Source organism: Schistocerca nitens, chromosome 12 (genome assembly GCF_023898315.1).
Source record: "Schistocerca nitens isolate TAMUIC-IGC-003100 chromosome 12, iqSchNite1.1, whole genome shotgun sequence".
Classification (NCBI taxonomy): domain Eukaryota; kingdom Metazoa; phylum Arthropoda; class Insecta; order Orthoptera; family Acrididae; genus Schistocerca; species Schistocerca nitens.
The window spans coordinates 45,566,077-45,579,528 of NC_064625.1; the positions used below are offsets into that span (position 1 = coordinate 45,566,077).

The 13,452-nt window shown below is 43.5% G+C and overlaps 1 protein-coding gene across 2 annotated transcripts in view; it reads left to right on the forward strand.

Annotated features, from left to right (window-relative positions):
- The window catches only part of LOC126215141 (all trans-polyprenyl-diphosphate synthase PDSS1), an 831,585-nt gene that overhangs the window by 394,891 nt on the left and 423,242 nt on the right, over positions 1 to 13,452 (forward strand). Inside the window, exon 1 of one of the 2 annotated variants that reach the window (XM_049941805.1) lies at positions 7,051 to 7,137. The exons of the other annotated variant lie outside the window; for it this stretch is intronic. Within the exon in view, the coding sequence (XP_049797762.1) occupies positions 7,099 to 7,137 (39 nt within the window). The 5' untranslated portion in view covers positions 7,051 to 7,098. Of the gene's footprint in view, positions 1 to 7,050; positions 7,138 to 13,452 lie in introns of those variants that run through there. 2 annotated transcript variants of the gene reach the window in all.

Consider the following 13,452-nt stretch of genomic DNA (forward strand, 5'->3'; position numbering starts at 1 on the left):
TCATTCTGCCAACGGCCTTGTCAAAGAGGGCAGAGCAGAGGACAGAGGTTCAGGGCATTCTCTTGCCCTTGGCTTGGAAAACTGCCCCTGAGGGCGGAAGAATAAGCAGTGACCAACGGAATAAGGATGCAGAAGGCAATGGAAACCACTACATTAAGGACACGTAATGTGTATCCACAGGACATGTGGCCTGCAATTGAAAAAGTGTTGTGATGGGGTCTCCATTGGCAAAAGATTCCAGAATAATCCACCATTCGTGTCTCTGGGAGAGGACTGCCAAGAGGGAGGTAACCATGAGAAAAAGAATGAATACCCAACGAAAGGATAGCGTTCTTCTAGTCGGGGCGTAGAATGTCAGAAGTTTGAACGTGGTAGGGGAGCTAGAAAACCTGAAAAGGTAAATGTAAAGGCTGAATCTAGATTTAGTGGTGGACAGTGAAAAATGGAAAGAAGACAAGGATTTCTGGTCGGTGAGCATAATATCAACAGCAGCAGAAAATCGTATAACGGGAGTAGGATTCGTTATGAATAGGTAGATAGGGCAGCGAGTCTGTTACTATGAACAGTGACAGGGTTGTTCTCATCAGAATCGGCAGCAAACCAACACCGACAACGATAGTTCGGGTATACAAGCCGACGTCAGAAGCTGAAGATGAAGAGATAGGGAAAGTATAGGAGGATATTGAACGAGTAATTCACTACGTAAATAGGAATAGCTCGGTAGACAGTTCAGTTGAAGAGGAATGGCCATCTCTAGAAATCTCTAGAAAGGGCAACCACAGATGTTGGAAAGACAAATACGTCAAAGAAAGTAACTGCGAAGGAAGCATAAGTAACAGAAGACTTCAGTTGACAGCTGAAAGAAATAAGCACAAAAATGTTCAGGGATATTAAGGAATACAGAAATAAAAGTCACTTAGGAGTGTAATAAATAGGAAATCTTACGTGACTCACCCTGTATAAAGTCTTCATAGTCTTCGTTAAATTCCATCGAAAACTGTAGGAGCTGATAGTGTAATAATGCGTGTGGCTTTAGGAAATTTACTAATCGTCCCACTAGTTTCATCACGAGCTCAATTATTGCAAATCTAGCACAGATGATGACGAGCGTGTGGCATTGTTGGCCGGGAGGCCCCATCCGGGGAAGTTCGGCCACCGCGTGCAAGTCTTATTTCGGTCGACACCACATTGGGCGACTCCCGTGCCGGTGATGAGGATGAAATGATGATGGGGACAACACAAAACCCAGTCCACGGGCCTGCTGCATGGTAGGCAGCACGTTACCTCTCAGCTAAGCAGGCGGACAATCTAGAACAGAGTGCTTATGGATATATATAAAATAATCTGTCAATGGTTGCAGTTTTTTGCTCTTTCCATTACCAACTAAATCTTTCAAGTCTTCCTGCAAATTTGCGGTATCCGTCGATTATGTGACTCTATAATAGGTACTGAAAATTCTTATCCTTCCGTTCTGTCTACCTTTCATTTTTGAAGGCTTGCGGCGATAGGTCCCTAGACTGCTTATTTTGTGCAAACAGCCACTGTGGCTGTGAACTTCTACCATACGACGAATAAATAGCGAAGGGTAAACGGTGCTGACATCACGATTTTGCCGAAGTGAAGAAAGTCTTGTCGACAAAAATTTCGCACCGCAATGCTAAATGAAATTTCGCGCTGTACCGAGTACTAGTGAGAAGCAAAGCACACAGGCCAAGTCTCGGGCTGCTCATCGAGATGTTGTGCAGTTTGGCACGCCGTGGCCGGCCCTGAGGTAGAGTAACCATGTCCTTGGGGGCCTTGAGCCATCTTCATTATTTTTTTACCGAACGACGTGGCGCAGTGTTAGCGACGGTTCAAACCCACGTACGGCCATCTTGATTTAGGTTTTTCGTGATTTCCCTAAATCGCTTCAAGCAAATGCCGTGATGGGTCCTTTGAAAGGGTACGGCCAACTTCCTTCCCCATCCTTCCATAATCCGATGAGACCGACGACCTCGCTGTTTGGTACCATCCCCAAAACCAGCCAATCACTGATCTCATCTATCTAGAGGGCTTGGCTCGGTCAGCTATGCTATCGCCTCTTTATCACTCCCGAGTATGCGGACAGTTGGCGGAAAAAAAGAGAAAAAGGATATTTAGGACGATCGTGGTAACATGTTGATAAAGAGAGGCGATCTCATTTACGAAAACCTCCAAGAAGTGAAACTTCAGTCTGTTCGACTCAGGTTGAAATACGCAGAATAAGATGTGGGTTTTATAAAAGCTCGCATTTTCTTTTTGCCAACATAAGAAAGCCCAAAGCATGGGCCAACATGCCTACATAACAGTTTCTATTAATAAACCAACTAAAAAAATGAAATTAGTGCTTGACAAGGCTACATGAGGAGGTATAAAACATGGAGAGTGATACACAAACCAATTAAAAGAAGAAACAATTTTCATTTCATTACCACTACACTGTCAAAGATGTTACTTACTTTACGCTTCAGTCTAGAAGTGTTACTTCTCTTCCTATGTTGTTTGCAAACTTTGTAACTTCTTTGGTGACAATACTCAGTAAATGTTTGAAGGTGGCCTTGTAAACCGAAAACCGGTTAACACAATAAAAGTGATACTGTGGAACAAAAGCAAACTGGTGCTTTTCATTTATTAATATAAGTATCTGCTTTTGCATAGGAATTTTGTGTGTACGCATGTCCTAGCTTTTCCCTACTCCATCCAACGACCTTTGGTTACCTTTATGTACTCTTACGTGTGCCATCTGCAACCCTGGAAATTATGTCTAGTATATCCTCCGACCCGTGCACTTTTTTTTTTTTTATAGGGTTCCGTACCTTAACGGAACCCTTGTTGGATCACTTTGTTGTCTGTGTGTCTGCTCGACTGAAAATGAAGCTTCTACGCCAATGTAATGGAAAGATACGGCCTCTTACGTCACATATTTGGATACTCGGAAATTCACTCATCAAGACCTGTACGGTCTCGTGAATTTGGCAGGAAGCAAGGTTTCAAGTAAAGAAAAAAATCCGAAAATTATGAATTTGTAATTATATCACATGAGAAATATATGTTCTTTTTGTCATTTGTGTCACATAATAAAGTCTATGGTCCCTTGGTAGTGTACGAAATGTCAAGTTCGCAATTAATATTTATTATTGACGACCTTCTTCGACACTTGAAACTGTCATCGTCTGAACTGCAAAAGTGTTTGGTTACAAATCCATTTTGAGATTCCATGTCGTCATTATAGCGGGATATATACAGCACATCATACATTGGTTTGTCGAAGTTAAAACCGTACACAGATAAGGAACACCTTGTGAAAATGGGCATGTTCACACACGCGGCACTCCAGTAACAAGCGAAAATGGAGTGCTACTTGTGTGAACATGCCCATTTTCACAAGGTGCTTTTTTATGTGTGCATAATGGCCTGTTTTGTAGGTAATAATCACGAAATATAGAACGAGACGGCAAGAAAATGTGTGTTGTTTGACTGGGCGTGGCCAAGAGTTTCAGGAAATCGCCATTAGATATCAGTCAATGCGTCTTCTCAGTTTGCAGTCAGTATGAAGTAAGATGGCGTCCATTCTACAGAAGGTGTTTTGTGTGCTGCAGTTTGCAAAGAGTGAGTGAGTTATTTCGATAGAGCGTGCTTTTCGCCGACGTTTTGGCACTTATCCGCGTCCCCCGAAAAACATTCGTCGTTGCTATCGCCAAGTTAAGGAGACAGGATGCTTGTTTGCAAGCAAGGGTTATAGATCAGATCGACCTCGCACTTCTCATGACGTGATGGAAAGAATTCGGCAGACGTTTGAGTGGAGTCCACGAAAGACTACTCGCCGCGCAAGCAGAGAATTGGCAGTGCATCTTACGACTGTCTAGTGAGTGTTAAGGCGTCGTTTGGTCTATAAATCATATAGACCACATGCTCTTCGGGTTAGTGATTAAAGAAAAATGCTCTGCTGGAGGACCTGGAAGACTATGCACTTTTACCACGGTTAATTTTCAGTGATGAAGCAACATGTTACGACAGCGGTAAAGTGAACTGACAAAACGTGCGCGTATGTGGAGACCAGGACCCTCGTGATATTGTTGAGCACGAAGAGACTCACCTAAAGTGAACGCTTTTTGTGTGCTAGTTCTCGTGAAAAAGTAAACTGTCCCCTCTTCTTTGAGGAAAACACAGTGACTGAAATCAATTATCTTCAAATGGTGCAGAATTGGCTTTTCCCACATCAGGAGGATCGCAGTAAGTGCAATTTCCAACAGGATGGAGCTTCACCGCACTGGCACAACAACGTACGTCAGTTTCTCAGTGACACTGTGCCTCAGCGCTGGATAGGGCGCTCGGTACCCCGAGACACTGCCCCGCAGTCTCGGCCACCAAAATCGCGAGACATGACCCCATGCGATTTTTTTTTTTTTTTGTGGAGATATGGAAGGGAAAGTGTGTTCATTTACCTCGTAACATAGAAGAAGTGAAGAGCAGAACAACAACCGCCATAATATCTTCTGTAAAGGCAGATAATATTGTGTAATGTGTATGATTATAGCTATCGTCTAGACGTTGTTCGTGCTGCTACTGATGGACAATCAGAACATTTGTAATAGCATAGCTAAAACTTTAAGATCTTGTGAGTGTTTTGCAATGTGTCCTATGTTTAGAGTAAGTTTTTATCAATAAATATGTTGTTTTGAAATCAGGTCATTCTTTTCAAAGCACCCTGTACATGGTTTTACTTTTGACAAACTTGTGTGAATGTGCTGTATCTTCTCCTCCATAATGACAACATGGTATGATAAGCACATAATGGAACACGATTTACAACCAAAATTTTTTGAAGATTATAAGATGACAATTTCAGTAATAATAATAAATATTAATTAATGCGATCTTGGCTGTAAATTTTTTTCAATAATTTAAGCTTGTACTTCAATCTAATGAAAAGATGCGGCCATTCATCTCATATGTCATAATACATTGAGGAGCCAAAGAAACTGGCAGACCTGCTTAATATCCTGTATGACCCCTGCGAGCACGCAGAAGTGCCAAAAGACGTGGCACGGACTCGACTAATTTCTGAAGTAGTGCTGGAGGGAAATGATACAATGAATCTTGCAGGACTGTCCATAAATCTGTAAGAGTACGAGGGGGTGCAGATCTCTTCTGTACAGCATGTTGCAAGGCATCCCAGATATGCTCAATAATGTTCATGCCTGAGGAGCTTGGTGGCCAGCGGAAGGCTTTAATCTCAGAAGAGTGTTCCTTGAGCCACTCTGTAGGAATTCTGGACATGTGGGGAGTCGCACTGTCGTGTTGGAATTGTCCAACTCCGTCGGATTGCACAATGGATATCGATGGACTTAGGTGATCAGACAGGATGTTTACGTACGCGTCGTCTGTCAGAGTCGTACCTAGACGTATCAGGGGTCCGTATCACTCCAACTGCCCACGCCCCACACCATTACAGAGCCTCCACCAGCTTGAACAGTCTCCTGCTGACATGCAGAATCTGTGGATTCACGAGTATGTCTCCATACCCGTACATGCCCATCCGCTCGATACAATTTGAAACGAGACTCGTCGGACCAGGCAACATGTTTCCAGTGATCAACAGTCCAATGTTGGTGCTGACGGACCCAGGTGAGGCATAAAGGTTTGTGTCGTGGTGCAGTCATCAAGGGTACACGAGTTGGCCTTCGGCTGCGAAAGCCTATGTCGATGATGTTTCGTTGAATGGTTTGCACACTGACACTTGTTGATGGACCAGCATCAAAATCTGCAGCAATTTGTGGAAGGGTAGCACTTCTGTCACGTTGAACAATTCTCATCAGTCGTCGTTGGTCCCGTTCTTGCAGGATCTTTTTCTGGCCGCAGAGATGTCGGAGATTTGATGTTTTACCTGATTTCTGATATACACGACACACTCGTGAAATGGTCGTACGGGAAAATCCCCACTTCATCGCTACCTCGGAGGTGCTGTCCCATCGCTCGTACGCCGTCTATAACACCACGGTCACACTCACTTAAATCTTGATAACCTGCCATTGTAGTAGTAATAACCGATCTAACAACTGCGCCAGACACTTTTGTCTTATGTAGGCGTTGCCGATCGCAGTGCCGTATTCTGCCCATTTACATATCTCTGTATTGGAATACGCATCCCTATACCAGTTTCTTTGGCGCGCTAGTGTATGTTGCCAGTATTGATAACGGGCAAAAATCGTCGAAACTCTCTTCAGACATAATTAAATTCGATGGAGGTGTGTTTTGTCTCTGCAACTAATTGAAGGTAGTTTGTTTATTGCCATACAGGTCTTTTTTATTTATTTGTGAAGCATTTTCAGTGGCGATTTCCACTGTTAACCCATGTGTGTGGCCCTGTAGATGTGGTCATTAGCGTCCGTGCTCCAGTTGGCTGATTTCCGGCGTTCTCTCACCCATATTTGTTTTAACACATCGTTTAAGTGGAAACCGGCGAACTGGAGCATGGAGACTAATAAACACATCTCCAGGACTACACACATTGGATAGCAACACTGGCCACTGAAGATGCTTCACAAATAATGAAGCGAAACGCGTATGGCCATAAACATACGGCTTTCAATTAGTTGCATAGACGGATATACCTCCTTGACTTTAGAAGCAACTAAGAAACGATGAAAAACGTAAAAAATGACGATGATTAAGTTCGTACGTAATCCTCGGTGCCCGAGTCCGACTCGTACTTATCCGGACTTTTTTCGAAACGCTTAGCCATCTCCCATCTGCAACTCCTATTTCTGTCAGTTTCATTTCTGGCAGTCCCTACATGGGACGAGAATGCGCGGTACCCTCCTCCTAAACCGCGCTGTCAGTAGGGGACTGTCAGCTGCCCGCAGAACAGAAGTGCAGAGAGTGTTGCCTATACGTGAGGCGCGTGGCGCCCCTTTGGAGCGGTGGTCCCCCCCCCCCCCCCCAGAAGCATGTGCCTTCCTGCCCTCCCCTGGCGCTCTCTCTTCTGCTCCGCCACTCTGCCCGCCAGCCGGCGTCAGTCAGTCAGTCGGTCAGCGGCCGGCCGCTCAGTCGCCCGCCAGTCGCAGCCACCAGGACACCATGTCTCTGCGGGGCGCAGCCCTCCGGCTCCTGCACAAGGTACGCCGCACGCTCGACACGGATACGGCGCCGCCGACTCCACCGTCAGCCAGTGACCAGTGGCGACCGACAGTGTTCCTCCCTCCACCCCGCACTCTCAGGTGGCTCTAGTGGTGTGCCTCGCATCGCGACTCAGTGCTCCTCGTCTCAGCTAAATTATGTTGCACTTAAACTCCCTGTTCGCTTCTCGCAACACGGCGGAACCGTCCGTGTCCCCAAATGGCTGGTCGGCGCGTCTTCCACGTGCAGTTCCCGGTTTCGATTCCCAGTGGTGTTCAGGATTTTTCCCAGTGTGACATCTACACCGTGATGCACTCGGCCTGTTAAAGAGAACCGAGGCATTAGTTGAAGGAAGATTTTTGGAAAGTCGGCGTTAACGCCCGTAATGAGGTTTGCTAAGCATCTACTACTTCGTACTGGTCTACTTGTGGGAAATCGCAGAGCGAGATTGCGCCGTGGTGAGACACTGGACGCATTGGAGAGGTCGACGGTTAAAATCCCGATCCGCCCATCCGGATTTAGTAAATGTATCTCCGTCTTGGGTTCAGGAGCGTGGGACAGCGGCTGGTCGATGAAATGTAATAATTCTGTACCAAGAGCCGTTATTTTGATATTCTTTTATTAGGAAACCAGTTTTACTGTTCCATTCACGTCATCTTCAGGCCTGTCGCGACCATCACATGTGTGAAGTGCCTGCTTATGAAGTTCGGATATCTATGGAACCAGATACGATTATTGGTACCTTGTCTTGAACATACACGAGTAGTACATGCGACAGGCCTGAATATGACGTGATTGGAACGTTGAAAGTGGTTGCTGATAAAACAATATCAAAATAAAGGTTGTTGGTGCAGTATTATTACGTTTCATCCTGATTTAGGTTTTCCGAGATTCCCTAAATTTCCTGACTGGCCGGTACAGACTTCCTTCCCTTCGCCTACCCATTCCGAGCTTGCGCGCATCCCGTGACGAACGCGTCGTCGACGGGGCGTTAAACCCTAATTTTCGGGTATCCCTTGCTTTTTGTAGGAAGCTCGGGTGTATGATGACTTTCGGTGTATTACGATGCGGCTTAGGCGAGATTCATTCTTTGACCTGTTGCAAATAACTGTCAATTCTTAAACTGTCATAACCACAGAAATATTTTTATCCAAATTTTAACTATAACAGCATTTATTGCAAAAAAACTCGCTATTGCTCCATAACAAATGCGGGTCTCAGTTTTGACGTCTAATGCTCCAGGTGCCAGGTTGATCGCTGATAGCGCATGGTCCACGATGTCTGATGAATCTTCGTTTCTATTTGTTTATTTCGTTTAGCAAAGCTGTTGAAGATATGCATCGTCAGTCGTTTCGATGATATCAAATGCTAGTTAACAACGGAAGAAGACCATGGAAAAATAGCTCGAACGTACGATGTAAACATTCTTTTAGCGTGTTCAACTCCACATAGCAAGCTTTTGAACAGTCTTGATCGCAGTGTCTTATTCGCCTCTTAATAAGCCACCTCCAGACGTTTTGTATGGTTGTCGGATCTGAATTATGTCAGTAGAAAATATTTGAAGAACGCTCATTAAAATCCGAGGCTCGTTCTGAAATATAAATCATCTTTCAAAATAGTTCGGTGAATTCTATGTACACGCTCGCGCGCGTGCACACACACACACACACACACACACACACACACACACACACACACACACTCACACACAATTAGAGAACCAGCGACAGCTTTCATAAGCATAATATCGTTCCCCGTGAAATTTTTTCGTTGACAAACTGTGGTTGCTTCATATGAATGATAACGTATTCTGATGTCTTAGCTACGAGCGACGGGCTGCAATTATAAGAAAATTGTCATCGATGTCTCATTACATGCTCGTTTCAAGTCTCATGCAGCAATTGTGATGCGCGTTCCAGTGCTGACATTTACTTTTGGGCGGTTGCTGAGAAACTGTCAGAAGGTACCATTTGCCGACATTTCGGCCTTACGGTGCTGAAGACGTCACGACAAGAAAATCGTGGCACTAGATAAATGAATAGAAGATTATGTCTGGTTACCAATGTGTACCTCGCGCTTACATGTATCCCTCCTGTGTTTTCTGTACCTCCGATGTATGACTCTGACGTGAAAGAACTGCTCTTTCATTTATTCATTCATCCAATATGTTCTGCAGATTTCATCGTGAGGAAAAATATTCAAGAATGTGATGTACATCATGGTACACATCAGTACATGGAAGTAAGTTATTTATTTGAGGTATACTGTATTAACCGTAAGCTATCGATATCTGATGATCTTTATTTGTAACTAAGTAGTATATAGAGGCGCATTTTATAAAAACGTGTAGAGCAGCTATTACTTTGTTAAAGCCGCTAATTTTTCCAGTTATTTAAGCATCTGTAAATGTATTATTAATATAGTGGTTAATATTTACACGAGCAAGTCGATAAATTTGAAAAAAAGATAATAATTACATTTATATTATGCGTGTGACATGCAGTGCTAGTCGCCATAGAGTTAGAAGTTATGTACCTCCGATTCCAACGCGGAATGACTATCCAACAACGTGTAGTGGAGCTATGGACACTTAACAGCGGTGACCAAGTCTCACTGAAACTGCAGTTATAAGTAAATGTTAATCTATCGTCACTGAAGCGAGAGAAGAAGCTTTTTCGAAATGAAAGTGGCTTGCGGTTGTTCGTTGTTATCCTTGGACAACCTAATGTTTGAGGCACTTCTTTCCTCGTATAATGGAGGTCAGTTACCGTAGACAAAACGTGACGATTGAAAAGGACGCAGTCCGTCGACACAACACTACCGTTCGCTGGTGGCCGAAGAAGGCGTTTGAGTGATATGCAGTGGGTGCAATGTTCCCTCGGAGCACACACGACAAATCAGCCGTTGTATCCACTTCTGATCTAGTCACTTCTTATGAATTTATTTTCGCTTTTCACGTACATCGTCCTGTGGTTTTGCAGGAAATTTTCAATGGTTCCAACTTTTGTACTGGGTTACGGACAGTGTATTAAGAACGGTATTAATGGCGAGAATGAACACCATTAGTGGTTTACACATTAAAACTTGAAACGATCCTTTGAAGTATAGTACGAAGTAAATATGTGGGTACGTTATGTATATAAATTAGAAATAATTTCAGTGATGCTGTCCACAGCTCTTACATATTTATCGACTGCTGATACCGGTACCCAAAAGGTCCGTCTGAAATATTTTATTTGCGACCAATTTCAATCTTACAAGATAATCATCAGGCTAAAACAATTTCAGTACTAAAACATTTGGTTTTTACAGTATAATATCTAAGACAGAGCAGATATTCCTGTATTGGAAACAAGAAGCCTGCTGGCTAACAAACATTAAATTCTACCTGTTGATGTTTGTTCCCGGACTGATTACTTTGGCAGGACATGAATATTTGCACACGCTTCGACGTCAAAGCTGTAACAAACGAATGCTGAAATGATGAAACTGTTTGAGACTGATAGTGAACTTTGGAACTGGCTGCAAATGAAGAATTTTTTGTAGTGGTTGTGGGTGACACTATAACATCTACTACAAAATGTACAGAAATTTCTCGCATTCGTTTACAAGGGGCTGTCCTTACAGGCATTTCGTGAATCTTTGGTTCCTTATAATGATCGCTTATTTAATGGACATGAATAATTCGTTGCGTAATGGACTACCAAAGGGAACAGCATTTGTGTCTCCATAAAACTGAGAGGGGGTTATCAGCTAGTGTTTGATGAACGCTTCGGGAGAACTATAAAGGCTCAAATGCTAGCTGTGACGGAGGAAACTAGAGCATAGTGGCTAAGAGTTGACTGATAGGCTTTGCCAACTTAATCTTGTCCTATAGAATTCGTTCCTTCGTGCGTACTGTGTAAACTGTTTCAGAAAAGTAACAGGCTTTTTTATTTAGCAAGTCTAAGATCAGCAAAAATTTCACTCTTTGGTGTGCATGTACATTACCTATTTGTAGCCTGGTAACGTGTTTGTGCTGGTGTCTCAGTGGGTATACGCGAAACTACAAATGCAAGTGCCTAGGTGGACACTGGTTTGGAGTCTAGGTCGAAGCGTAGGCCCCTGTGTTATCGGACTGACAACAGCTTGTAACTCAAAACATGGTAAATTTGTACTAAGAGTAGTGTCCACCAAGAGTAGTTTTTGTTTGTTTACAACACGTGTCAGTAACTTTTAGACGTGGTGAAAGTATATAGATGTCTATGATTAGTTACTGTTGATTTTTCCGCTGTGATTGTGATCGGAATACAATAATACGTTGACCTTTTCTTTTTCAGACCTATTGACCTGTTACGAGTTTTAATTTTTGTTGTGTAAATCAGTGAGGGTCTTTTGCAGGTGGAAGGGGTTCGCTGGGGGAGGGGCATGGCCTCGACTGGGAGAGGGGCGAGGTATGAGGTAAGAGGGGAAGGGGTGCTCCATAGAAAAAGAGAGGGAGGGGGGCAACATGTTTTTGTCTGTGGCCGACCCCGTTTCATCACAGGGTGTCGTAAATCATTTCCCTGACTGTCCCGTACCGCGGAGGGCTGTGTGTCAGGCAGCCAGACTTTCTTACCGGCGCAACGACTGGAAGCAGCTGACTATGTGCGTAGTACGGGAAAATGTAGAGAACGGTAACAGTTACCTTTCATCGGAAGGAGAGAGCCTTTAGCAACGCCGAGTGGTCGCTACCTCTGTGTGTGTAACTGCTCTGTTCAGTCGCTGAGTGCACGTGATGACGCCATTCCGAATATTTTGTGTTGCAGTTCTTTTATTGTATTCTTCAGTTTCGTGTGATACAAGTAGTGTCATTGCCATTTTGTTCTTAGGAAGACATCATCAGAGGATGCGTTGAGAAATAAAAAAAAGGGCCGTAGTAAAAGTACTAGTAAGCTAAATTACTGATAAACAAATACTCAAAGTCTTTAAAATAGGACAAGTATATACAGATCTAGATATCTATCATTATATTCCGAAAGGATGTCAGTTGGATACATATGAAGTCCTTGAAATATTTGCTGCTGAAGGGGAAAAAAGCCACAGCATTTATTAAATGCACAAAGCTCTGTCCTTAACGAAGTATTTTCTGACCTGCTATATGTCTCTTACCTCTGTTTTTTTTTGCCTTCCTTTGTTGATGTGCCTTTTCCTGTCAGCTCACACTTGGCTAATAGCAATTGGGGTTACATTTGTTTCGTTATGGATAATCAGCGTACAGTTCCTACCGCCAGCTACTGGTGTCTTTTTCGTGACTCGTATATGGAGGGGTGTTTCACCTATGCTGCTTCCAGTGTACATCTAACTTATGTACGCCAGTTATATAGTAACTTTTTACTTGTTTTCAGTTTGACAAGGCTTTTCCCACAGCCGGTTATATGTTGTAAATATCTGAAATGTTTCATTTTCGATTTAATGTTTCGTTACACCAACACAAGACGCACCACACGACATATACGCATACATACGTACATAACATCTACGCTCTTACACACAAAACATTTTAATTTTTGTTTAGTACTATGAATAACGTTGTCCCAGAAGGAAATTAAAGTAGTTCCATATCTTGGTTCAGATGGTTCAAATGGATCCGAGCACTATGGGACTTAACATCTGAGATCATCAGTCCCCTAGAACTTAGAACTACGTAAACCTAACTAACCTAAGGACATCATACACATCCATGCCCGAGGCAGGAGTCGAACCTGCGACCGTAGCGGTCGTGCGGTTCCAGACTGTAGCGCCTAGAACCGCTCAGCCACCCCGGTCGGCCAATATCTTGGTTCCGGCCAACGTTTTTGGGAAGTTTTCGGTGATTTTCTGGTGAATGCCAGAACTACAAGTCCTGTCCCAAACATTCGTGATGCAACTCCTCTGTGCCCCTCGCAGCCTAATGAGACATTGGCTGAAAATAACTGCGTCTCGTAAATGGTGCGTATCTCAAACACCCGCTCAACTCCTTGAACTAGAAAATGATGATGATGATGTTGATGATGATGATGATGATAATAGTAGTAATAAATATAACTTTGTACTATTACGTCGTTAACCATAGCCTTCAGTTCCGACAACCAGAGAGTAGATTCGTTTACATTGCGACCTCGGCTCGTGGCCTGTTCAGTACTTAACTACCAGAAGAGATGTGTTTCACAGTAACGAAGATGTCAAGAGCTTCAGGTATGCGTTTTAGAGACCGTGTTTACTGGATGTTTTAGTCCATACTACACCTCTCAAAATGGGGAATACAATTTTTCAACAGCCTGAAGCAGCCGCACTTTATTTTGTCAAACGACTGGC